Here is a 27,190-nt window from a genome sequence, read left to right as displayed (position 1 = left end):
TAAAAAAACCTTATAAAGTGATACACGGCACAGAGAAAGGGAGGGAGGGAGGAACACCAGAATTCTCAATCATCCGATGAAGCGGAGTGTTGGGGGATTCAGGACAGACAAAAGAAAGGCCTTCACACAGTGCGTAGTTAGGCTATGGGATGTCCAAAGGAGGTATGACAGCTACAAATTTGGATGGCTTTAAAAGACTAGAGAGGGACAGGGTGGTGCTGTGGGTTAAACCACAGAGCCTAGGACTTGCCAATCAGAAGGTCGGCGGTTCAAATCCCCGCGACGGGGTGAACTCCTGTTGAAGAAGAAGAGTTTGGATTTGATACCCCGCCTTTCACTCCCCTTCAGGAGTCTCAAAGCGGCTCACATTCTCCTTTCCCTTCCTCCCCCACAACAAACACTCTGTGAGGTGAGTGGGGCTGAGAGACTTCAAAAAAGTGTGACTGGCCCAAGGTCACCCAGCAGCTACACCACACTGGCTCTTGGTCCCAGCTCCTGCCAACCTAGCAGTTCGAAAGCACCTCAAAGTGCAAGTAGATAAATAGGTACCACTCTGGCGGGAAGGTAAATGGCGTTTCCGTGCGCTGCTCTGGTTCACCAGAAGCGGCTTATTCATGCTGGCCACATGACCCAGAAGCTGCACGTCAGCTCCCTCGGCCAATAAAGCGAGATGAGTGCCACAACCCCAGATTTGTCCGCGACTGGACCTAATGGTCGGTGTGGTGTAGTGGTTAACAGTGGTGGACTCGTAATCTGGTGAACTGGGTTCGTTCCCCCGCTCCTCCACCTGCAGCTGCTGGGTGACCTTAGGCCAGTCACACTTCTCTGAAGTCGCTCAGCCCAACTCACCTCACAGAGTGTTTGTTGTGGGGGAGGAAGGGAAAGGAGAATGTGAGCCGCTTTGAGACTCCTTCGGGTAGTGATAAAGCGGGATATCAAATCCAAACTCCTTTTCTTTACCTTTACCCTAAAAGACTAGAGAAATTTATGGATAAGGAGGTGGCTATTGGCCAGGATGGCTGTGCTCTGCCTCCCCAGTTGGAAACCTCAGGAGGGGAGGTTGGATCCTGCTACTGTATATCCCACTGGAGCACCTGGTTGGCCCCTTGTGAGAAGAGGATGCTGGGATTCCAGTTTCTTCTGCCTCCCGAGATGGGGGCTCTCCGAAAAGGAGCGGTTGTTGGAGGAAGAAATTGGGGTAACGCGGCATTTTGATATTTTTAAATTCAAATTAATGAAGATTTATTGGGAAAAGGGGGGGGGGTGGAGTGAGGAAGCTGGACTAGATGGGCCACCGGCCTGATCCAGCCGCCTTTTCCTAGTTTCCTACGTTAAGGGAGCGAGAGGAAACAGGAGCTGCCGTGTGGGGTGGAGTTGGGGAAGGTGGGCCCTGCAAGCTCAGGAATAAGGGAGGAGGCGGGTACTGGGATCTGGGTACTCTCTTTAAGTAAACAACAAAACTGGAGAGCTGATACACCTGGTGCCACCTGGACAAGCATTTTTATTGAAAAAGAACCCGGCAAACGCCAACGAAGATACACAGCAGTGGGGGCGCAACCCTGCAAAAAGCGATTCCCCTGCACAAACGTCACTGAACGGAAACGGGTCTTGCAGCAGGTCAGTCGACTCTCGCTCAAGCTCCGTAAGGACCAGGAGGCGCTCTCTGGCGCAGAGGCCTTTCCCGCCACTTAGGAGTTTGAGATGCCAGGATCCGAACCCAGGACTCACTGCCGGTGCTCTGCCACTGAGCCAGGGATGGGGGGAACCAAACTCCCAGCGTGTGAGGGCTGCACTTCCATGGGGAAGGGGGGGTAAGGAGGAGAAGGGACTCAAGGCTGGCACAAGGAAAGGGTCTGGGAGGTGTCATTCCCTGTCGTCGTCCCCCCGCCGCCTCACCCCATTGTTAGGAGGATTTGGAGGGCAGCTGCTTTAAATCCACAGTGGCTGCATCCTCTGTGCATCTGTTACGCTGTGCCAGAATCCTTGTTGGGTTTGCAGTGGCTTCCCTTTGGCCAAGGGCAGCCTTCCCTTGCCCTCCAAGATGGCTGCCACCACGCAGGGGCTGATGGGAATGGATAGTCTAGCCCATCAGGAAAGGCACGCTGGCTGGCTCCGGACATCTGAAACAAAAAGGAAAAACGAAGGTGCCTTGCGCACCTTCGGTTTGCAGAAGGTGGGGCTGGATGACTCTCCCGGCGCTACAATTCTCTGATCTCCTGGAGCGCTGCAGGTGCCCTAGTGTACACTGCTTGTTTTCAACGGCTTCGAACGGCAAGAAAAGGAGATTCCAACTAAACGCCAGGAAGAACTTTCTGGCACTAAGAGCCGCCTGGCAGGGAACGGACTCTCTTGGAAAATGATGGAGTCTCCTAACTTGGAGGTTTTTGATCGCAGGTAGTGGTGGTGGGGGCCACCTGCCAGGGATTCCTTACCTGCGATTTCTGCACTGCATGGGGTTGGGCTAGAGGATCCTTGCGTGTCCCTTCCGACACCACAGTTCCAGGATCCCATGAACCGCAGGTTCCCCAGCCTGACGTATCCCGGAAAGCGGGGAGCCTGAGGCCGTTGGGCACGACTGCAGGAAAAGGCTCCCAGCCCCGCTCCCTCCCCCCCCGGCCCTCTCCCTTCCCCCATCCATGCTCTGCCATGCCAAGGTGCTCTAACTCTTTATTCCCAATTGAGGCTGGGGGTTGCAGGGGGTTTCCTCTCCCTACTGCCAGAGCAGTGGGGCCATCAGTAGTCGTCCCTTCTCTTCCGGACTTTCTTGGGCCTGATGTTCATGCGCCTCCAGACGGCCGCGGTGGTGCGGTCGAGCTTCGTGACGCCGCTGAAATCGAAGGACTTCAAGTGGGGCAGAGTGGACAGGACGTAGCTCCTGCGCAATGTGCAAAGTACAGTGTTTGGAGGACAGCCAGCCTGCCTGCCCGGCTCCCTCCCCTCCTTAAAACTCCAGCCCCTGCCGCTCCCCGTCCTGTGTGCCCCACACTCCTGTTCCCCGAGGGTTGGGGGTTTTCTTTTTGGAGGGCGAGTGTTTACCTGTAGCCCTTCTCCTCCTCGACGGGGTTTCCGTGCAGCGTCAGGTTGCGCAGGTGCGGGAGCACCGCCAGCTTGTCCACCTCTGACAGCTGCTGGATGGCGTTCCCGTGAAGGTTGAGGTGGCGCAGGTTGTAGAAGGAAGTCAGGACCTGGGCAGAGAGGCCGGCAAGCGGCGGGATCAGAAAGGCAACAGCAGCCGGGCAGGGCTGCAATCTGCCGGGTGCTGCGCTCGGCGGAGATCCCTACCGGTTTCCAAATCCAGCCCCCTTCTGGCAACATCCAGGCTGGACTACTGCAATGCACTCTCCGTGGGGCTGCCCTTGAAGGTGACTTCCGTTAGTTCAAAACACAGTCTGGGGCTCTATTTAGATCACATACCTTTTCCCTGGTTGGTTTGTTGTATTAATATAATTTTTATTTAAAACTTTTTTTTATTGTTTTAAAAACAGCTTCTCCCGGTTTCCGGGCCCCATTCAAGGTGCACAATTTGGTATTTAAATGACACAGACCCCAGATATCTGAAAGGTTGCCTCTTTCCCTACAGATCCTCTTGGGTGCTGAGATTGAAAGAGGGGGGCCCTTTTGTTTGTTCCTCCACCCCCAGAGGCCCAGGGAGAAAGGGCCTTCTCTGTGGCAGCCCCTAAGCTGTAGGACTCCCTCCCCACAGAGATCTGTCTGGCGCCTTCACTGCACCTCTTCATCCTGCCTTTTGACGTTATTGTTGGGATTTCAAGCTGTTTTAAATGGGTTCTGATGTTGTGTTTTAATGCTGTAACCTGCCCTGGGAGCTCAGAGTGAGGGGCGGGTAATCAAATAAATGAAATAAATAATAGCTCCAGCACTCAAGCGGGGCAGCTGCGCCCCAGTTAGCATCTTGATGGCCCCCCACCAACAAACTTATCTGACGGCGGCAAGGATAGTGTTGCCGGTGCGTTGATCTGCTTTGCGGAGCAACAGTGAAATCTGTTTAAAGGAGCTCCGGGGAACGGACTACGCTACCGGGTCGATGATGGGCAGGTCGTTGAAGGAGAGGTCGATCCAGTAGATGTCCTCTGGGTACTCCAGGAGCTTGCCCACAGTCTCCGTGAATTGGGTCAGCTCCCCGAGGGTGTTGTTGTTCAGCCAGATGGCCTGCGTCAGCAGCCGGCCCCCTTCGGACCGATGGATGGGCTTCAGGCCGGCCCTCGGCTCCTCCGTCAGTAGGTCTGGGGGTGGCAGAGAACGGGCAAGGCAGGTTCAGGGAAGCAAGAATGGAGCACTTGGCTGTGCGTCCTTCCTGCGTGGCTAAGCTCTGCTGAAGCAGCAGCCAGTGCCTCTGAGCACGCGCAGAGAACATTTCCCTTGCCACCAAGCAGCCGCTGGCTGCTTGTAATGCTTGAGACCAGGGGTTCCCAGGTTTTAGGGGTCCACCGTCCCCCTCGGTTCCATAAACTCATTTGCAGTGCCCCCTATCCTATAAAAAGCGTTATTCATCATAACAGTTTGCACGACCCTCTTAGGAAGGAAATAGGTAAAGGTAAAGGGACCCCTGACCATTCGGTGCAGTCGTGGCTGACTCGGGTTGCGGCGCTCATCTCGCTTTATTGGCCAAGGGAGCCGGCGTACAGCTTCCAGGTCATGTGGCCAGCATGACTAAGCTGCTTCTGGCGAACCAGAGCAGCGCATGGAAACGCCGTTTACCTTCCCGCCGGAGCGCTACCTATTTATCTACTTGCACTTTGACACACTTTCAAACTGCTAGGTTGGCAGGAGCAGGGACCGAGCAACGGGAGCTCACCCTGTCGCGGGGATTCGAACCACTGACCTTCTGATCGGCAAGCCCTAGGCTCTGTGGTTTAACCCACAGTGCCACCTGTGTCCCTTAGGAAGGCAATAACCCGATGTAATTCAGTTCATTCAAAATGCATTTAAAAGAGTTGACCAAAATGAACAAACCTGAGCCATTGTTCTGAATATGGCTTTTAAATAGGGTAGAGTAGGGGGCGCTGGGGTGAGTTTATGGAGCTGTGGGGGTGAGTTTGGGAACCGCTGGGTTATGCCATACCTTGCATGAAGCTGATGCCCCGAAATGAGTAGTCCAATGGAGGCGCCTGGAGGGAGACTGTGCTGTAGTTCCACCGGGCGCAAGTCTTTCCCCCTGTGCTAACAAAACACAATCGCACACGCAGGAAGGTTGGTGCCATTTGTCCTTGGGTGGGTGTGTGTTGCTCCCCTCTCGGTTGCTCTACCCTGCCCACCTTAGCACTTCTCGCAACAAACTCATTTAGGTAGGTCGGACACAGTAGAAATATATATATATATATAAAAAAAATGGTCCAGTAGCACGTTAGAGACCAACTAGGTTTGTTCTGCGGGAGGCAGTGGAAGACAGAAGTGCCTGGCGTGCTCTGGTCCAGGGGGTCACGAAGAGGCGGACACGACTAAACAACAAGAAGTTTGTTCTTGATATGAACTTTCATGTGCATGCACACTTCTTCAGATACACTGAAACAGAAGTCACCAGACCTTTATATATAGTGAGAGGGTTGGGAGGGGTAGTGGCGCCCGCCCTGTGGAACGTCCTGCCACCAGATGTCAAAGAGAACAACTACCAGGCTTTTAGAAGACATCTGAAGGCAGCCCTGTTTCGGGAAGCTTTAAACGTTTGAAGGGCTACTGTATTTTAATGTTTTGTTGGAAGCCACCTAGGATGGCTGGGGAAACAAAGCCAGGTGGGCAGGGAATAAATATTATTATTATTATTATTATTATTATTACTCAGAAGGGTGGTGGGAATGGGTGATTGGCTGATAGGTGTGGTAAACCTGTTGACGACTGCAATTGGTCTTACAGGTAAAAAACAAATTCATTTTTACTTTTATTTATTGCATTTATACCCAAACTTCCCTCCCAAGTTGTCCAACGTGATGTGCGTGGTTCTTTTCCTGCTCTTTCCCCCCATCCCCACAACAACGCTGTGAGGTCGGTTAGGCTGAGAGGCAAGGGCTCTGTGAGCTTCATGGCCGAGTGGGGATCTGAACACTGCTCTTCCCAGGTCCTGGGGTCCCACACTCTCACCACTAGAAAAAAAGAGAGAGCCTTTTCTTTAGAGGAAAAAGAACATGACCGGCGTGTGTACAAAACTGCCTGGCATGGAGAAAGTGGACAGAGAACAAGATCTTCTCTCTCTTTCTTAACACAAGAAATCGTGAATATCCAGTGAAGCTGAATGTGTGAAGATTCAGCACAGACTGTGGAACTCCCTGCCACAGGAGGCAGCGATGGGCACCAGCCTGGATGGCTTTAAAAGAGGACTGGGCCAGTGTCCTTTTCTCCTAGTGGCCAACCAGGTGCCTGTGGGAAACCCGGAAGCAGGATCCAAGCAGAAGAGCATCTCTCCCCTCCTGTGGTCCCAGCAACTGCCTTTCAGGAGCACTGCTGCCTGCGAATGCAGAGGCAGAGCAAAAAAGGTAAAGGAGCCCTGGACAGGTAAGTCCAGTCAAAGGAGACTCTGGGGTTGCGGCTCTCATCTCGCTTTCAGGCCGAGGGAGCCGGCGTTTATCCACAGACAGCTTTCTGGGTCATGCGGCCAGCAGGACTAAACCACTGCTGGTGCAATGGGACACTGTGACAGAAACCAGAGTGCACAGAAATGCCATTTAGCTTCCCGCCGCAGCGGTACCTATTTATCTACTTGCACTGGTGTGCTTTCAAACTGCTAGGTTGGCAGCAGCGTAGCTATCCTGGCTAGTAGCCCTCAAGAGCCCCCTCTGCTCCGTGAATTTCTCCAACCCTCTCCTAAAGCCATCCATGTGGGAGGCCGTCCCTGCCTCCTGCAGTTTTAACTGCGCTGTTGTGAAGAAATCCTTTTCCCCCATCCCAACGTTCAGCTTTGTTAGATTGGCCACCGTGGCTACTAGCCCTCCATAGCTCCACAAATCTGTCTAATCCTCAAATTCGAACCCAGGTGTGCAGAGTGGTGACGTGTGCTTCTCAGGAGGTATCCGGTTCACCACTGCAGGCTGTCTTTAGGGGGTCTCTCCAAGAGCGACTGCCTTTCGTTACAACACAGGCGTTGCCTTGAAGTTGAACTGGGAGGGGGTGGGTGGGAATGGCAAACACTGCAGGGCTGGCGCCAGAGATTGGTGGTGAGGCCGTGCCGCCTGCCTCCAGTGGAGGGCAGCAGTGTTCCTCTCGCTTTTGCTTCGGAGCAAAGGACACATTTCTATCCTTGCCTGCCACCATTACCAAAGCAGGCCAGAGGCTGTGCACACATTGTATGAATGGGGCCTTCAGACACTCACTCCTCTCTCGCAATGCAAATACTGTGGTGGTCATAAAATTGAAGGCTGCCTGTTTTTGCTGTACGCGGCAAGCCATGCATCACGACTGCTTTTGCCAAACTAGGGCCTTCTAGATATTTTCTAAAGCCAGCGGGGCTTTAGATCCTTGCAAGAATTTCATGGAGCCAGCGGGGCTAAGATCCTTGCAAGAATTTTGCCAGCTGCAGGCGAACTAATATCAGTGTTCTCGCAGAAGCAAAGATCACCAGTGTTGAAACAATGATTCTGGCCATGTTGTGCGGATGCCTGATGTTCGTCTTCCAAAGCAACTACTCCATTCCAAACTTAAAAATGGAAAGCGTAATGCTGGTGGTCAACAAAAGAGGTTTAAAGACTCTCAAGGCAAATCTTAAAAATGTAGTATAAACACCAACAACTGGGAAACACTGGCCTGCGAGCGCTCCACTTGGAGAACAGCCTTGACCAAAGGTGTCATGGGCTTTGAAGACACTCGAACTCAGGACACAAGGGAGAAACGTGCTAAGAGGAAGGCACACTTGGTAAATCCACACCGTGATCAACTCCCACCTGGAAACCTATGTCCCCACTGTGGAAGGATGTGTGGATCCAGAATTGGCCTGCACAGTCACTTACGGACTCATTGTTAAAACCATGTTCATGGAAGACAATCTTACTCGGCTACGAGGGATCGCCAAAGGAGACGAAGGAGCAAGTGGGGCGTAGTGGTTAGATCATCGGACTAAGACCTGGGAGACCAGGGTTCGAATCCCCCCTTGGCCATAGGAAGCTCACTGGGTGACCTCGGGCCAGTCCCTCTCAGCCTGGGCTACTTTGCAGGGTCGTTGTGGGGACTAAATGACGAGGGGAAGAACCATACAAGCTCCTTGGAGAAAAAGGTGGGCTATAAACAACACAATAATTCTGAATCGGCTCTCAATAGCTAGGAGATAAATCTTGTGGCGATAGTAGAAAGCTTTCTGAAAATGCAGTTTTTGCAGTATTAAAAAAAACGCAGCAAGTAGAGTTTTTAGAATTATTAACAGCACAAATCTGTATCAAAACTGTGTCAAGGTCGCTACTCACCTGGGAAACGATATCGCAGAACTAGCCTGAGGGAGATGGAAAAAGAAAGAAGCAAAGCGTATTATCAGCAGGGAGATCCAACATGCAGAAAAGTCTCTACCAGATATGGACAGCTGAATTTGCCCCCCCCCCAAACAATTCAGTGGGGCTGTGTACCCCATTCTACCAAGGTGTGAATTAAGAAGTCTGCCCCTCCCAAAGCAAGTGGTTGGGAAGGTGTAGAATCATAGAATCATAGAATCATAGAGTTGGAAGAGACCACAAGGGCCATCGAGTCCAACCCCCTGCCAAGCAGGAAACACCATCAGAGCACTCCTGACATATGGTTGTCAAGCCTCTGCTTAAAGACCTCCAAAGTAGGAGACTCCACCACACTCCTTGGCAGCAAATTCCACTGTTGAACAGCTTTTACTGTCAGGAAGTTCTTCCTAATGTTTAGGTGGAATCTTCTTTCTTGTAGTTTGGATCCATTGCTCCGTGTCCGCTTCTCTGGAGCAGCAGAAAACAACCTTTCTCCCTCCTCTATGTGACATCCTTTTATATATTTGAACATGGCTATCATATCACACCTTAACCTCCTCTTCTCCAGGCTGAACATGCCCAGCTCCCTTAGCTGTTCCTCATAAGGCATCGTTTCCAGGCCTTTGACCATTTTGGTTGCCCTCTTCTGGACACGTTCCAGTTTGTCAGTGTCCTTCTTGAATTGTGGTGCCCAGAACTGGACACAGTACTCCAGGTGTGGTCTGACCAGAGCAGAATACAGTGGCACTATTACTTCCCTTGATCTAGATGCTATACTCCTATTGATGCAGCCCAGAATTGCATTGGCTTTTTTAGCTGCCGCGTCACACTGTTGGCTCATGTCAAGTTTGTGGTCAACCAAGACTCCTAGATCCTTTTCACATGTACTGCTCTCAAGCCAGGTGTCACCCATCTTGTATTTGTGCCTCTCATTTTTTTTGCCCAAGTGCAATACTTTACATTTCTCCCTGTTAAAATTCATCTTGTTTGTTTTTGCCCAGTTCTCTAATCTGTCAAGGTCGTTTTGAAGTGTGATCCTGTCCTCTGGGGTGTTAGCCACCCCTCCCAGTTTGGTGTCATCTGCAAATTTGATCAGGATGCCCTTGAGTCCATCATCCAAGTCGTTGATAAAGATGTTGAATAAGACCGGGCCCAAGACAGAATCCTGTGGCACCCCACTAGTCACTCTTCTCCAGGATGAAGAGGAACCATTGATGAGCACCCTTTGGGTTCGGTCAGTCAGCCAGTTACAAATCCACTGAGTGGTAGCATAGTCAAGACCGCACTTTACCAGCTTCTTTACAAGAATATCATGGAGCACCTTGTCAAATGCTTTGCTGAAAGAAAAACAACAATAAAAACAGATTGGTTTTACTATACAGTTGGTACCTCTGGATCCATTCCGGAGCCCCGTTCACATCCAGAAGCGAATGCAAACCACGTCTGCGCATGCTGCGATTTGTCACTTCCGCACATGACGTCATTTTGACTGTGCGTGCATGAGTGGCGAAACCCGGAAGTAATGCGCTCCGTTAGTTCCGGGTCACCGCAGCGCGTAACCCGAAAATACTTATCGCAAAGCTACTTCAACCCGAGGTATGACTGTATACACAGGCAAGCTACCCAATATGGAGTCAGGCCTTTAGTCCACCCAGCTTAGTATTGCCTGCACTGGCTGGCAGCAGCTCCCCAGGGTTTCAGCAGTGCCATCTCCCAGCCCCACCTGGGGTTTTCTGCCACTGAGCTGGGCACCTCTCTGCTTCGTGAGAGTTGCCCCGGGGGACACCTTGGCGCACGTGCTCCACAACTGTGGAGGCTCTTGCTGGAAATGCTGCTCCGGAGCCGAGCCCCTTATGCTTCTGGCGCTCAGAGCACTGCCTGAAGGAGAGAGAGAACCCCAAGCAGTCGGCTGCTCCGTAGGGAGTCTTGAGGATTGCTGAAGGGCTCCACTGAGAGGCGAGGAAGGAAAGCTGTTCAGATCCATCACCTTGCAAACAGCAGGACCCTGGAGGAGCCCCCTAAACATGATAGGCAGCAGGCTTGAAAACAAGAAACAAAGCAGAAACCCATAGTTCCTTCCCCAATGCAACGCTGGGGAGCCTCCATCCCAGTGGCGTAGCGTGGGTTGTCAGCACCCGGGGCAAGGCAAGTAATTTGCGCCCCCTAGCCCGTGGATTTTAGAGCTGCGAGTGCAAGCGCCCCCCCCCAGATGTTGCACCCGGTGCGTCAGGCCCCCCCTGCACCCCCCATGCTACGGCACTGCTCCATCCTGCTGTGGAAGGTGCTCTGCAAAATTGCTGCTCCGACAGCAGGGCCTACAAAGCACTGTGATTCCCCGAAGAAGCAGGAAAGCGATTGCACCAAGGGATGCAGCGCTTCCGCCAGGTCTTGCATGCTCTCCTCCTTTTTCTTTCTTTTTTTATATATATTTTTATTGGTTTTTAAACTTATCATTTCCAACAATCATTTGACTTAACTTCTGATCTTACACAATATTTTAGACTTCCGTCAACAACCTCTGAAGATTTTCCGTTCTTTATCACTTGTTCTGCATTTCTTAGTTTCTTACTTTTAATCATCATTCACAAATCATTCTTTTCAGGGTCTTCCTTGCAGTATTTCACAAAGTCCTCCTTGCAGTCCTACTACTAGCGTCATCTGTTGATTACAATTGCTTTTCAAACAGTTCAAATATTTACTCCAGTCTTCTAAGAATCTCTGATCCCGCAGGCTTCGAACCCTTCCTCTTAATTTAATCTAATTCCTCTTAATTCATCTAATTCCGCGAAATTAATTCCATTAATTTCATTTGCCATTCTTCTTTCGCAGGTAATTCTCCTTTGCTCCCATCTTTGTGCCAAGCTCTCCTCCTTTTTTCACACGAGCCCCGCTGCTGCAGCAGCTGCGTTGCACTGATCCTGGTATTTGCACGCGCACCCCCGACGTGCCTTACACGGATCCCTTTCTCCGTCGTCGTCCCCCCCCCCCTTTGCACGCGCACTCACCATGCCCGCCGCTTCGCCCGCCGAGTCCGCCTCTCTCACATTGGAACGCGGCGCGGACAGAGGGCGGGGCCGTCGCCGCGGCAACCGAAACACACACCGCGTGGGCGGAGCCTCCTCCGCGCCCGCCCGCTCACTCGCCGCGGGGCCCGCCGGGAAACGTAGTCCTTAAACTCAGACTCGCAGTGCCCGCCGGGAAACGAAGCCTTCCCTCCCTCGCTCTCCCCCCCCGCGCGCGGGGCCCGCCGGGAAACGTAGTTCTCCGCCTCAGGCGCAGTCTCCGCCTCTGGGCTTCGAGGCCTCAGCCTTCTGGCTTCTCGAGCGTTTTATTTTTCTATTTTGTTCGGAAGTTTTTAACCCTCGCGGCGCCGGCGGCGCCTCTCCTGTCCTTTGGGCCGCGGGGGCGACGGAGGCCTAGCCGCTTGGATCCGGAGGCCGACTCGCGAGGAGGACGGCGGAGAGGAGGCCCCGCGGCAGGTAGGCGGGCGGGCGGGCGGGCGCGCGGGAAGATTTACCTCAGGAAGGCAGGCAGCCCTCCCCTCCCCGCTCTTCCTCTGGTGTGGTTTATTTTTTTTTGGGGGGGCGCTCCCCAACTCCTGGAAAGGGAACGAGCCTCTCCGGTACTTTCCTTCCCCGTGTGTAAAATTGAAATTTAAAAAAAAATCCTCTCAGGGAGCCGCGAGGGGGGGGGAGGGGCAGGTTGGTTTCGCGTCGTTTCATTTACCTCATGAAAGTAGAAGAAAAGGGAACAGGGGGGGGGGAAAACAAACCCCCAAAGTGTCACTACCGATTTAAGAAAAGTTGACGTAAAACCGGTTTTGTTTTGTGTTTTCCATTCGATTTTAAAACTCGTTCAGATCCGGACAGGGTCGTCCGAAGGGGTTAGAAAAAAAATGAATTTTTTTTTCAGCGGGAGGGCGGACGAGGCGCTTTTCTCTCTCTCCCCCCCCCCGTGTCAAGTGGCGGGTAGTTCCGCTTCCTCCGCCTGCCTTCTCAAGAAGCCTGGGGAAAGTGAGCAGCCCCGGGTTCGCCTTGACTCTAGGAGGAGGAGGAGGAGGAGGGCGAGGAAGGCCCCTCTCCCAACTGGCCTCTCAGTAAAAAAATAAAAAAAAAAATTAATGGTTTCATTCACTTGCCTCCCACCTGTGGACACCAGGCAAGTTGCGAAATAACAAACCGGCCATTCTGCGTTTTCCTCTGTTTATTGCGATTATATTTCCCGCATTTTCCCTCCCAAGGAGCTCCCTCCTTCCTCATTTAGTCCCCACAACAACCCTGCGAGGTAGCTGAGGCCGAGAGAGAGGCAGTGAGTGGCTCCCAAGGTCACACCTAGCGAGCTTCATGGCCAAGCGGGATTTGAACCCGGGTCTCTCCCAGGTCCTGGCTATGAAATTCACAAGAAGAGCGGGGATTTGGGCCTGGGGTCCTAATCCAGCAGCCGTACCGCTTTGCCACCCCAGCTAGGAGTTGCTATATTGCTGCTTCTCCTCTTTAGATCTGTTTTGAGGTTTATTTCTCTTTTCTTCAGTACGTATTTCTTCCTCCCTCCATGAGCCTGGGCTTGAGTTTGCTTCCATTTGGCACTCTGGACAGCCCTCCAAAGTAGGTTGAGCTGAGAGAAGGATAAACACAAACACACACACGGGCTGACCCAAAACTGGCCAAGTGGCAAATGGCCTTAATCTGCAGCTACTTTATTTTGTAAAAAAGAAAAGTAAACATTTATGTTTCTGTCTTAAAAATGTAGAAGACCTTTCCTTCCCACCCCCTTGCAAGTCACAAGCGTTGGTGAATTAATTCAGAAAAAAGTATTAAAAGATGAACTCAGCCAGAATACAAATACTTGCTTATCCAACGGCGCTCGCTCTGCCCAATTCACAACAGAAGAGCCGCACGTTTTACAGTGCAGCATTTCAAATGAATTGGATATTTTGGTGGCACTTCATCTGGGGAGTTCCTACCTTTAGAGATGCCACCTACAGGGGTATCTTGCACTTAATAATACTAGTAACAATAGCAGTTCATTGTTGTTTATAACCCTGTAGGTGGCATCTCTAAAGGTAGGAACTCCCCAGATGAAGAGCCACCAAAATATCCAATTCATCTGAAAAGCTCTGTATAGGGAAAGATCCGCTTTGCTAGCCCTTTGCATATACTGTAGTTATTCTCTACAGCCCCACCGAAGATGTAAAGGTAACTTTCCCAGGTTTGTGTGGTGGTTTGCATCCTGAATTGAAGATCACCCGCTCTGAGATGCCACAGCTAATTCTCCCCTGGCCTCCTCGCTGGCCCAAGTAGGACCAATTCAGCCAGCTAGCCCTGGGGATTATCTAATGCTTATTTCCCCTAAATTGATTTTTGAATTTTATTCTTATTCATGCTTTTATACTGTATTTTATGCTGCTTTTATAATTAAGTGTTTTAAATTTGTTGTTAGCCGCCCTGAGCCCGGTTTTTGAACCAGGATAAATACAAATTTATTATGATGATGATGAATTGGAACCGGCATGTCTGTCCCTCGTCTGGTGTCGTGGTCAGAATACTGACTCAGCAACCCAAGGCTCAGATCTCCCCCTAAGCCATGGAACCGGTTGCTCGCAGCCCAGCACAGAGCGGTGTGGATAGAAAAGAGAAACACACACTGCTCAGCTCCTTGGAGGAAGAGCGGGAAACCAGTGGTAACTTTTTAAAAGTGCCCCACCAGGATCTGTGTGAGGGAAATGGCTGGGTGTGGTTGGTTAAATTATTTTTAGTTCTGCTTAGCAAGGGGAGGGAGGGGCCTTTTGGATGAAGTCCAAATCAAGTACAGTGGGGTGGGTTATCAGGTTTGATGTATGGCAAGTGGCAGCTATTGATAAGGCCTTTTCTGTGGGGGTGTCCAGAGAAGTCTGCCCAGGTGTTAAAGTCAAAATAAAAAATTCCTTCCAGTAGCACCTTAAAGACCAACTAAGTTAGTTCTTGGTATGAGCTTTCGTGTGCATGCACACTTCTTCAGATACCAATGCACACGAAAGCTCATACCAAGAACTAACTTAGTAAGGTGCTACTGGAAGGGATTTTTTATTTTGACTATGGCAGACCAACACGGCTACCTATCTGTAACAGGTGTTAAAGTGTTATTTTTTTGCAATACTTCACTGAACAATAACAGTGATACTTGTCACTCCTGTGGAATTGTATTTTTTGCACTGTGTTTAGTCTTTTCTCCTTTTTTCTCCTTTTGCCCTGTGTTTGTATTTTATGGCTGCCTTGTCAGTGTTGTTAAATTGAAAGGTGGTTTGCAAATAATGAGTCAGCTCAGCTATTCACCATCTCTTTGTGGTGGGAAAACAAGTACAACGTTTCTAAGAGTTTTGTCACTATGCAGTTTCAATTAGTTGCCTATGATTAGGTCGTTTTAATTTTATTTTAATTACTAAGTACAGACTTGAAAAACTAGTTACTGATAGCTTATTTGTTTAGCCGTGTCCGACTCTTCGGACACGACTTAACGACTTATTATGAATAGCTTATTATGGATTGTTATATGCAGGGAAAAGCCGGGATATAAATAAAATAATAGTAACAACAACAACATCCTGGCCAGCAACTGCTTTCAGTATATGTATGGTGAAAACTTAAAAATGTAATCTCAGAGCCTTTGTCTATAATTTTTGAGAATTCTCTGAGAACAGGTGAGGTCCCAGACAGACTGGAGGCAAGGAAATGTCCCCATCTTCAAAAAGGGGAAATAAGAAGACCCAGGTAACCACTGACCAGTGAGCTTGACATCTATACTCAGAAAGGTCCTAGAACAGATAATTCAGCAGTCGGTCGGTGAGCACTTAGAAAAGGATGCTGTGATTACTAAGACCCAGCATGAGTTTCTCAAAAACAAATCATGCCAGACAAATCTCATTTCTTTTTTTGATAAAGTTACAAGCTTGGAAAATCAGGGAAATGCTGTGGACATAGTGTATCTTGATTTCAGTAAGACTTTTGACAAAGCTCCCTATGATATTCTTGTGAGAAAGCTGGTAAAATGTGGCTTGAACAAGGTAACTGTTAGGTGAATTTGTAGCTGGTTGACTGACTGAACCCAAAGATTGCTCAGTAATGGTTCCTCATCATCCTGGAAAAAAGTGACAATTGGGGTGCCACAGGGTTCTGACCTGAGTGTATTATTGTTCAACATCTTCTTAAATGTCTTGGATGAAGGAATTGAGGGGATGCTCATCAAATTTGCAGATTACACTGAACTGGGAGCGGTAGCTAATGCTGTGGAAGATGGAATTCAAAATTACCATAACAAGATTATAAAACTGGGCCCAAACTAACCAGATACTTTACAGTTTCACAGCACGCTCACTCCATGTCCCTGGTTGCATTGCATAGGATAGGTAGTGCTAAAGTGGGGTGTGTGTGCAACCATTTTTCTGTGGGGGGCTGCATTCTCTCAAGGGTAATCTATGAGAAGAGGCAGAGGGAGGGCCGCTTTCACTCCCCTCCCTTCTCTTTATGTATTTTAGCTGGATACAAGGGTATGAGGATTGCTCTGTACTTTTGGGAAGAAATTTGAATGGGGAGAGGTGGCCCTCCATACTTCTTCCAAGAGGGAGTTCCAAACATGTTTTTGTACAATGTTGTAGTTTTATAGTCATATGATATGAGGGTCACCTTATGAGGTCTAACCCCAAAATGTATATACAAATAATAAAACTAGGGGAAGAAAGGGAGAAGTCACGAAGGACAAGATAAATAGTCAAGCCTAAGAAAGTCCAGAACCTCAAAGAGGTGGGTGTGGAAAAGAATGGAAAGGAAAAGAGGAGAGGCTCAAGAGTGAGCAACAATTGTTCCAGACTAGATGTGTGCAAAAGCACTAGAATCTATGTAGTAATTATGAGATAAACTAAACACATACACAATGTGCAACTAAATCTAAACAGTTTGGGAAACTGCTGAGGGTTGTTTGATGAGCCAACCAGCTAATTCATGCTTCCAAATTCCAAGATAATAAGATGAATCTCAAAACTTCCTGGAAAAAGACCAGCTGCAAACAGGCTTGTGTATACCTGCCCAATAATCCACTTTGTGCAGAACCTAACTTTAAATAAGCCCAGCAAACAGTCAACTCTTGCATTATACAAATGCAAGACATAGCAATACTTTAAAATGGTGGGTACAGAGAAATAATGAAAACTGATAGCAGAAGCAGCAGTCCTTTCTATTGTTTGATCCTGCTGAAATCTTACCCAAAAGCTATCTGTACCCCTCAGAAGGGTGGCTAGAACAGCAAGCAGTAACTGGCCATGCTCTAAAAACCCTGTTTCAGCTTTAAGACTAACATTTGGAATACTGTGTCCTGGGCGCCACAATTTAAGAAGGATGTTGACAAGCTGAAACGTGACAACTCTTTAGATATTTGAAGATAGTTATCGTGTCTCCTTTCAGTTTCCTCTTCTCCAGGCTAAACATACCCAGCTCCTTCAACAGTTCCTCATAAGGCTTAGTCTCCAGACCCTTGATCATCTTGGTTGCCCTCCTCTGCACATCTTGTAGCTTATCAACAGTGTGTTGTGTGTTGTCCAGAACTGTACGCAGTATTCCAGGTTTGGCCAAATAGAGTGGTATTATTGCTTTCCTTGATTTGGATACTCTATATCTGTTGATGCAGGCTAGAATAGCCTTAGCTTTTTTGCTGCTGCATCACACTGTTGGCTTGGGTTAACCCCTAGATCCTTTCCGCATGTACTACTGGCAAGCCAGGTGTCCGCCATCTTATATTTGTGCAGCTGGTTCTTCCTGCTTAAGTGCAGAACCTTACATTTGTCCCTACTGAAATTCACTTGATTAGTTTGGGCCCAGTTCTCCAAGCTGTTAAGGTCTTATTGAATCCTGATTCCGTCTTCTGTGGCATTAGCTGCCCCTCCCAGTATGGTGGCATTTGCAAATTTGATGAACACCCCCTCAATTCCATCGTCCAAGTTGTTTATAAAGACATTGAACAACAACTCTGCGGCAATCCACTTACTATCTTTTTCAGGATGACGAAGACCCATTAGTGAGCACTCTTTGCGTTCAGTCATTCAGCCAGCTACAAATCCACCTAACAGGAAAGCAGTAAATAGCAATAAAGAGGTGGAGAGATACGGTAGCAGAAAGGAGAAGGTCATTGTTGTTCACTGAAGTGATCTCAGAAGTGGGTTAGTAGAATCCAGATGTTGAAGCCTTTTTGAAGCCAAGGGGCTAGCTAGAGAGACGATGGCTGCTTCCAGGAGAGGAAGGTTGCCTGGAAAATGTTCTAAACTGGAAGTATTGCTGTTTGAAGTCTGCCTCAAAAAGCAGAGGAGTAAACGAAGGAGCACTTGTGCTTGTTTTGTTTGTTGTAAATGCCAGGCGTGGGGGAGGGTGGTTGCTCAACCCAGAGCTGGAAAAATTCCAAGACCAGGAAAATTCTGTGTTGATGCCTAAGAACTTTTGGCACTTTTTCCATCCTTAACAGAGCAAACTCCAGAAACATTCTATTCCGTCTGCCACTTGAGAATGGGATGCCATCCCTGCCCCTCCCCTGGCGGAACAGAAATTTGAGTGTGCGGAGGGGGATTTGATGTGCTGTGGAAGTTGAGGTACTCAGAAAAAGGGGTTTACTTCTAAGCATGATGACCTCAGTGGTTCCAAACATTTAGCTCGTTGCCAGCGTTCTTCATTCTCATAGTATACCCATTGAAATTAATGGATGTGACTTATTCTACTTAACGGGGACTTCCTGAATAGACATGGTGAGGCTTGCACTGTAACCATTCATTTCATTGGGTCTCCTCCGACAAAAAAAAATAGTGTTGGATGCGGCTCCATTGTCTCAATTCTTGTTTGTTTGTTTGTTTTTTGTATGATGCTTTATGATCCATGGGTGGTGTGATTACTTTTTTAGGTTACATTTTATAGCCTACCCAGTGCCAGAGGGCTTAATTAACTCAGGTAAATCTGATTGTAATGCCTTAAATCAAAAGCAAATGAAAACCTTCCATCTCAGCATAGTTTTATTAAAAAAAATATCAATCAGTCTCATCAAGCGTGACCTTTATAGTGAGGACTCTTTGATTTCATCATTCCAACTGCTTCCTTCAGAAATGCAATGCAAATTTAAATCAAATGGCACACCATTCTTTCATCTAAGAGTTCATCTTGAGAACATGAAGGCTGCTGCTATCGTGATTAAATATTGCCACATTCCTGAGTGGGATGTGGCCTTGGAGAATCTCAAGTCAGAAATGAGGTCACCCAGTGCCAGAATACAGGAGCAGCATTTGTCATCTCAGAGCATCGGTACAATGTTTGAGCTTTTAGGAACACTGAATATGTGTCATTATTCCTACACAGAAAGAGTTAACTGTACTGTCCAAAGTGTTGTGGTAGCCACTTTCCCAACTTTAGCCCTGCCCTTTGGCACCTGTGGTGTATGTTTTAAAGACCCACCCCACTTTTTTTTATTGCAAATTGATTTTAATGTTGCCATGGGACCTGCCATGGGACCTTATGGTGAAAGTCAAGTAATAAATCTAAATCATCATTATCATCTACCCTGGGGCTCTCCGAAGAGCTGGTTGACGAGCTGAAGGTAAATGAGGAGAAGCCCAGGTCAGGGGAAGAACACCGGCAGGTCCTGTGGATATCACAAATGGCCTGAGAACATTTTGCTCTTACATTGTTTTGTGTTTTGTTTTATTCTTTTGTTTCCATATTTTAAATTCTAAGCTGACTGAAAAGCAGTACAGACAACTCCCAGTTTCTGCGGGGGTTATTTTCTGTGTCATTGTGCCCAATGGTGGAGTGCACATAAGTCCATTCCACCCCCTTTTCCGGCCACTCACAGGTTGCCACAATGAGTGTGTGCATGGTTGTGCATTGATTGCACCCATGTAAATCGGTTGTCGCCTGTATATGGTGGTCAGTGAGGGTTTACACCTGTGCCAGTCAGACTACTCTGAGAACTGTAGGAAGTGGTGTCGTCAAGTTCTGGAATGTTAACAGGTAAATCAAGTTAAACTGGGTGTGGGATGAGAAGTCCCACGAGTCTTTGTGGCAAGCTGACCAGGGCAGACTCCTCAGTGCCTTATGTAATTATTTAGTGCATGCATGCCACAAAGACTCATGGGGCTTCTGAGTTGTGGGTCTGAGTTAAGATACACTGGCCTCTGCCTGTAAGACACTGGGTGAAACTGCCCCAGCTTTCACCTCAAGAGCTGAGGAGGTTTCACCCAGGCGTTTGCAGGCTCGGACAATGCAGCCTGTTTGTGCCGCTCAGCTGGCGATTGGGAAGGTTCCCCCTTCCCAGCTGAGACAGCCCCAGTGCTCTCACCGCTCACGTATGAGTGGATGGAGTATCAGGGCTCCTTTAACTGCTTGCTGCGGGGAGTGGCAACCGCGCTTTCCTCAACTAAGCAGTTTCACAGAGCACTTTGCTGCCAGCTTGTGGGAGTTGGAGCTGGGTTGGGGGCTCCTATAACAGCTCAACTGAGGCAAGGACAGCTGCACATTCCTTACTCAAGCAGTTTAAAGATGCAGAGGGAGGAACAAGCTGTTTTTGGCACCTTGCCAAAACAGCTTGTTTCTCCCTCTGTGTCGTATGAAGGCAGAGTGGAATGGAGATTTTCATTCAGCAGTATATCCTTGGTGAAACTGCCACCGCTCCAGAGTCCCTCTGCTAGCAGTGCCCACTGGAGGAAGGAACTCTTCACTCCCCCCAGTGGACGCTGCTAGTGGAGGGACTCAGGAGCTGCAGCGATACACTGCTGAATGAAGCCAACATTGCGGTCTGCTCCTCATACCGGTCCTGGGCAATATATAGATATTTTGGCAGGCCTAGTCTGAGCATTGGACAGACCTCCTTTAAAGGGAGGGGGACAGTTGTTTGGATAGACCTGAGGAGAAACAGGACTGGTGTGTTTGCGAGGGGAGCAGCCTTCAGCATTTGTCCCAGGCACTTTGTACCTGCATTAGCCTGGCTTGCTATTCAAGTTGGATAGGGGTACAGCCAGTGCAGCTGATGTTGCACTGAAAAACTCTGTGCATTTGAGTGGCTAGGCTTACAGTTTCACCTGTAATTCAGCAGCTGCTGTTTGTTTGTGAAAGACTGAAAGTATGACATTGAGTGGGGTGGGGGGAACACAATCAGAAAGATGGACACTGCTCCCTTTTACTCCCTGAATGTTCTTCTTGGCACTACTTTTGATGTAATGTTGGTCTTCAGAAAATAGATGAAAATAAAACCTACCTCCTTTATACCTGTTCTTTATCTGATTAGCTCAGAATTTTGACCCTGTCTCCTTCCTGTTCCCCTCATGGGTGTAGCCAGGAGGGACAGCTGCCCCCCAATAAGTAAAAATCAATACAAAACTGAGGGTCTTTCCCCCCTTAACAAAAGCGTGCCCCCTAACAACAATCCTGGCAAGAGCATGCCCCTCCTCCTACCAGCAGAAAGGTAGCTATTTAAATGTGTGTGTTTTTTGTAAATAGAACCTGATTTATTTATAATTTATACAAAATACAGTTACATAAAATGATAGGAACATAATGAAATATTGTTGAAGCAAAAAAACCAAACAAACAACAAAACAGAATCATGGAGCTGGAAGGGACCCCAATGGTCATCTTTCAAGTGCAACCCCCTGAAATGTAGGAAAATCAGCTAAAGCATCCATGACAGAGACCTGCTTAGAGACCTCCAAGGGAGGAGAGTCCAGTACCTCCCGAGGGAGATCCATCTTCCATGTGTAATAAAAAGTAAGCAACACTTATTGGACCGCAGTTATTTGACACAGAGGGGGAAACCTACAGATACAGTCCAAAAGGCGCACAGGGAGTTCTGTATAAATGGGAGAATTTTAAAAAGCAAGTGGTCCTCACTGACGGTGCAAAAAGATATTGTCATCTGGAGGAGCCCTGGTTGCCTACATAAAACACTATAGCTCCCCTGCCCTGTTGTTGTTCTTTAGTCGTGTCCGAATCTTTGTGACCCCATGGACCAGAGCACACCAGGCACTCCTGTCTTCCACTGCCTCCCGCAGTTTGGTCAAACTCATGTTCGTAGCTTTGAGAACACTGTCCCACCATCTCGTCCTCTGTCATCCCCTTCTCCTTGTGCCCTCCATCTTTCCTAACATCAGGGTCTTTTCCAGGGAGTCTTGTCTTCTCATGAGGTGGCCAAAGTATTGGAGCCTCAGCTTCACGATCTGTCCTTCCAGTGAGCATTCAGGGCTGATTTCCTTAAGAATGGAGAGTTTTGATCTTCTTGCAGTCCATGGGACTCTCCAGAGTCTCCTCCAGCACCAGAATTCAAAAGCATCAATTCTTCGGCGATCAGCCTTCTTTATGGTCCAGCTCTCACTTCCATACATCACTACTGGGAAAACCATACCTTTAACTATACGAGCTTTGTTGGCAAGGTGATGTCTCTGCTTTTTAAGATGCTGTTTAGGTTTGTCATCACTTTTCTCCCAAGAAGCAGGCTTCTTTTAATTTCATGACTGCTGTCATCATCTGCAGTGATCGTGGAATCCAAGAAAGTAAAATTTCTCACTGCCTCCATTTCTTCCCCTTCTATTTGCCAGGAGGTGATGGGCCCAGTGGCCATGATCTTCGTTTTTTTTGATGTTGAGCTTCAGACCATATTTTGCGCTCTCCTCTTTCACCCTCATTAAGAGGTTCTTTAATTCCTCCTCACTTTCTGCCATCAAAGTTGTGTCATCTGCATATCTGAGGTTGTTGATATTTCTTCCAGCAATCTTCCACCTTGGGATTCATCCAGTCCAGTTAAATAAGCAGGGAGACAATATACAGCCTTGTCTAGGCTTCTTCAACCTTGGCTCTCCAGATGTTTTTGGCCTACAACTCCCATGATCCCTAGCTAGCAGGACCAGTGGCCAGGAATGATGGGAATTGTAATCTCAAAAAATCTGAAGGCCCGAGGTTGAGGAAGCCTGACCTTGTTGTACTCCTTTCCCAATTTTGAACCAATTAGTTGTTCCATATCCAGTTCTAACTGCAGCTTTTTGTCCCACTTAGAGATTTCTCAGGAGACAGATGAGGTGATCAGGCACTCCAATTTCTTTAAGGACTTGCAATAGTTTGCTGTGGTCGACACAGTCAAAGGCTTTTGCATAGTCAATGAAGCAGAAGTAAATGTTTTTCTGGAACTCTCTAGCTTTCTCTATAATCCAGCACATGTTTGCAATTTGGTCTCTGGTTCCTCTGCCCCTTTGAAATCCAGCTTGCACTTCTGGAAGTAAGGCCCACTCAACTCAGTGTGACTTTCTTCTGAATAGACAGTTATTTACTAGATGAAGTCAGCAGCACCAGACAACCACACTCGACTAGGCGCTAGAGTGGATTTCACCCCACGTCTTGCAATGCCAGGCCGATGCTGCCTTCGGATCCTGCACCCCTCGGCCACATCCGAAGGCCCTGATCCACTAGGCGCTGAGGTGGATTGCATCCTGCGCCTTGCAGAGTCAGGCCCAGGCTTCCAGCGGGCCCAGCCCTGGCAGCAGCAACAAGCAGCTGTGGCTCTCCTAGCCCAACCCATTGCCACCCCACCATTGCACTTACCGGACATGGGGGTCCTAGGTTGTGGACTCTACTGGTCAAACCAGGAGCCTCAATGATCGCCCTTTTCCTCCAGAAACTGCTCCAAGAAAATGCCTGGCTGCGCCCTTACCAGCTTGTGATTGGCCAAGTGGATAGCCAGCCAATCAGGATTTTTTGTTTAAAAATTTTTCCCCCCTTCACTTCTTCTGTGGCCCCCTAGCCACATTTACATATTTTTCACCTGTGTCCTCCTTGGAATATCCTGTCCCCCTCAGGGGGCCATATGGCCCCTGGTTGGGAAACACTGATATACATTATGTCCTCCCACCTTTGTTGTCATAGCAACCTTGAGGCACAGGTTAGTTAGACTGAGATAGTAATTGACCAAACTTACCTACTGAGCTTCATAACTGTGTGGGGATTTAAATCTCACTGTCCTCCGTCCAAGGCCAGTCCTCTGCCTACCATATGACACTGGCTGTCTTCAAACTGGCACTCGTATTTGTTTAGCCTTGAGCAGGAAACATTTGCACTGGCCCTGAGCATTACTTTTTTTAAATAATAAGATTTTTAATGCTTTTTTCTAAGGAGCTCATAGTGGTATACTACAACATTCTGTTCTTCCAGTCTCTCCATAAAAGGCTATTAACATGTCTTCATTCATTCCAGGGTATATTATCATGTCAGGGTCATCGTATCTCTATGCTAAGATGAACGAAACACATTGCTCTCCTCATATACTTCTGGCCTGTGAATGCCACAAGGTGGGGAGGAACAATGTGAGGTTGAAATGGAGCCCCCTCCTCAGCTCGAATGGCTTGTACAGAAGGATTCCCTCCGACATCTTTGGTCACGAAACCAAACTGCAGATAGTTTTTCCAATGAGAAGGGGGTGGGATTTCTGGTTGTGCAACAGACAAGTTAAGCCAGAAAATTGGTTCCCTTTGCCTGCTGATGGGGCCCCCTTCTAAGGAGGCCCAACTCAATTGTTTCTGGCTGACAGTAACTAAAGAAGTTTGCAAAACCTTGAGCTGTAACCTGCAAGTGTTACTTTGTCAAGTAGATTGTGGATTGCTTGATAGGATCCTGCTTTTTCCGTTAAACTAAATTTTTGGTTTCTCACATTTCCAAACTCCTTTTCAGAGAGAGACATTTGTAGTATTTCAGTGTTCTTATTTCTTAGTGCTGCTTCATTTAGCTGCCAGACTCAGTGTTGTTAAAGAAAAAATTATGGGAGTACGGGCTTTACACCGCTTCCCCCAGGGTTCCCTCCGGTCAGCAAAAGGAGGAGACTGCAGCCAAGTTGAAGAAGCAAAACAGTGGTCAGTAGACCTGATCTTTATTTGTTGCAACAAAGGTTCAAACAAAAAAAGAGAAACAACCCTGTGCAAGGAGTTGCAAGAGATTTTAAAACCTTCCCGCTTTCCCATGAAACATCACTCATATTCATCATCAAAATGTTACAAAACCAGCAGAAAAGAGGAGTGGTTGCCAGGCAGAAACATGAAACTGGTTGCTACCCCTGTCAATCAGTCAAGTTCCCAACACCTTCTAGCTACCCCTTCCCAAAGAACAATACAGTGGTACCTCTAGTTATGAACTTAATTCGTTCCAGAGGTCCATTCTTAACCTGAAACTGTTCTTAACCAGAGGTGTGCTTTCACTAATGGGGCCTCTTGCTGCCTCTGCGCCACTGGCACACGATTTCTGTTCTCATTCTGGGGCAAAGTTCTCAACTCGAGGTAAGTCTTCCAGGTTAGCGGAGTTTGTAACCTGAAGTGTTTGTAACCTGAGGTGTTTGTAACTCTAGGTGCCACTGTAAAAGTATTTACATATCCCCTAGCAGTGAGGCTTTTCAGAGCATCCTTTGAGAGAATCAGGGTTCAATGTACTAACTATACTGATGGATTTCTGTCTGGGGTACTTGTCCTTGAACACCTGCCTCCCATTGTGAAGCTAAGGTCACACTTTAGGGAGGAGCAAGGAGTACATGACCTTATGCTCGTGGGATTACGAAGCCCTGGATTCCCCACTTCAAGAGGAGTCATTTGTTGATGGTGGTCAAATTGTTGAAATTTAATGATTATTTGAAGTTTCTGTAGGTTCTAGTCTCAGGGTTTCAAGTTGCCATTGACCCTCTTTGCTGAAGATTAGTCGTACCTTGGTTTTCGAACAGCTTAGTTCTCAAACGTTTTGGCTTCCGAACGCCACAAACCCAGAAATGAGTGTTCCGGTTTGTGAACTACTTTTAGAAGCCGAACGTCTGACGTGGCTTCCACGGTTTCTGTTTGACTGCAGGAGCTTTCTGCAGCCAATCGGAAGCCGTGTCTTGGTTTCAGAACATTTTGGAAGTCTTAACAGACTTCCGGAACGGATTCCGTTTGAGAACCAAGGTACAACTGTACTAGTAAGAAGGGCAAAAGGGGATTTTGTGTTTGTGTGGTGGCGAAGGGGATATTCAGGCTCATCGTCCTGACTGGGCTTAGGCATGGAGGGGGTGTCACTTATGTCATCCCCCACCCCACGGCAGTAACAGTGTGTTACTGATTTCCAGAGGCATACTTGCTGATAAGGATCTAATTGGCTTCCCCCCCTTTGTTGGGGTATAAAAGGAAAGCTACCAGTCATTTTTGGCCATGAGATCTGAATGGTGCAAAACTGGAAAGCAAATAAGAACTCTAAATGCTTTTGTAGCACTTTTAAGACTGCAATGTTATCCATGCTTTGTATGGAGTAAGCCACATAGAACTCGATTGGACCTAACTTCTAACTAACCATTCATTGGATTGGGTTGCAAGTGCCTTGCAATCATTTTCTCCTTCATTCTTTTAATGACCCTACAAAGCAAGGCACTGTTGGTTCTTTTTAAAGTTACAGATGGGGAACTGAGGCTGAGCAAATTGTAAAAGGCTATCTAGTGAGTATACAGCTTATGGCAGAGACTCTGGTTTCTTTTCTCTGTATCACTCACTTAGACATTCTGCTTGTAGGCTTCCTTCAGCTTGTATAATCCAAAACTGTTGTGTGATTGTGGGGTTTATGGCAGAGAATGTTGGAAACTCTGACCTGAAGAGAATTAAAAAATCAAAGGCACAGTGAATTTGGACTCAGATCCCCAGTCAGCTATCACTGGTTTAGAAATTTAATAAACAAACGTTTCAAAGTGGTATTAAAATTATAAAATAGAATAACTTTTATTTTGTTAACAGATTAATTACATTTTAGCATGAAAAGTTATTGTGGCATCATACTATATACATAATAATAAGTATATATTCTACTGAGGTCCCCTTTGAAATATTTTATCAACGGACAATAAAACATGCAGTTAGCCTTAACAGAAACTTTATTCTTTGAGCCACAAATAGTAGATGCGTATGAGGTTCCTCACCTCTGTTGTAAACAGGCAAACTTGGGTCAGGGACAGTGGTGCATGTATTGTTTCTAATGTTCTGTTTCTCTGTGAGTTGAGATTCCAGTTTTACCCCACAGTAGGCAGGTGAGAAGCAGAGCAGGCAACAACAGTATCTGTCTCCACCCCACCCACCTTTCCCCCCCTGACCTTCCATCAACCACACTGGAATGTTAAAGTTACTGGCAGAGGCTCTGGCATGCAGCTGCTTCAAGGTTTTTTCTTTTCCCCCAATCAAGTGGTATATAAATTTTAATAATAACAGTAATAAAACTGGCAATCCCAATCACTGATGTTGGTTTTCCTGCACTCCCATTAAGGAGCCCGGGGAAATTTGGAGATGCATTGGCAAGTGTTAAATCTGTTTGCAGGCCTCACAGCTCAAATTAGGTGTCCTTTAAATAACAAGGAATGCCCTTCTCTGGCAGGAAAATAATAGTCTCACCTATATTGCAATTGTGCTACAGTTTTGTGTTGGCGCATTCTGTAGGCCAAAATAGCAGCCATTTTGGTTTATTCTTGCAGCTGAACCTGCTGCGAGCAGACTTGTTCTATTCCAGAAAACAAAACTGCATTGATACCTCTCTGAGGGCAGTGGGATAATAGCAGCAAGAGGTAAGCCCCCCCCCTTCATTGGTTGGAGGCCTTTAATGTCCCATGGGACTGTTGCAGGAATGTGCCTCAGCCTTTAACAGCTGTTTCCAATGTAGTGTCTTGCAGTTCAGCAGACAGAGAAAGGGCTAAAGATATGGCAACCTCTTTTCTCTCTCTCCCAGTCACGGCATTTC

General features: G+C 47.9%; 2 protein-coding genes across 3 annotated transcripts in view; one reads left to right on the top strand and one right to left on the bottom strand.

Moving 5' to 3' along the window:
- Positions 1-2,647: 2,647 nt before the first annotated feature.
- Positions 2,648-12,624, bottom strand: LRRC51 (leucine rich repeat containing 51). Of its 2 annotated transcripts, none has more exons than XM_082219613.1 (6): positions 12,562-12,624; positions 8,403-8,428; positions 5,081-5,178; positions 4,036-4,241; positions 3,037-3,185; positions 2,648-2,875 (listed from the first exon to the last, which is right to left on the bottom strand). In XM_082219613.1, exons 1-6 carry the CDS (start codon positions 12,607-12,609, stop codon positions 2,734-2,736), a joined length of 669 nt encoding a protein of 222 aa, XP_082075739.1. In that variant the 5' UTR covers positions 12,610-12,624; the 3' UTR covers positions 2,648-2,733. The 2 variants fall into 2 exon arrangements, with proteins under 2 accessions (XP_082075739.1, XP_082075740.1); XM_082219614.1 differs by lacking the exon at positions 12,562-12,624 and adding an exon at positions 11,429-11,450.
- The window catches only part of NUMA1 (nuclear mitotic apparatus protein 1), a gene marked incomplete at its 5' end in the record, with an annotated part of 77,521 nt that continues 61,760 nt past the window's right edge, over positions 11,430-27,190 (top strand). Inside the window, 2 exon segments of the mRNA XM_082218957.1 lie at positions 11,430-11,464; positions 11,466-11,902. Coding sequence (XP_082075083.1) covers positions 11,430-11,464; positions 11,466-11,902 — 472 coding nt within the window.

The sequence above is a fragment of the Podarcis vaucheri genome (assembly GCF_965113315.1).
Source record: "Podarcis vaucheri genome assembly, chromosome: 4".
In the NCBI taxonomy this organism is placed as follows: Eukaryota; Metazoa; Chordata; class Lepidosauria; order Squamata; family Lacertidae; genus Podarcis; species Podarcis vaucheri.
The sequence above is the reverse complement of the archived record's forward strand: the minus strand, read 5'-3'. Positions and strand labels throughout refer to the sequence as shown.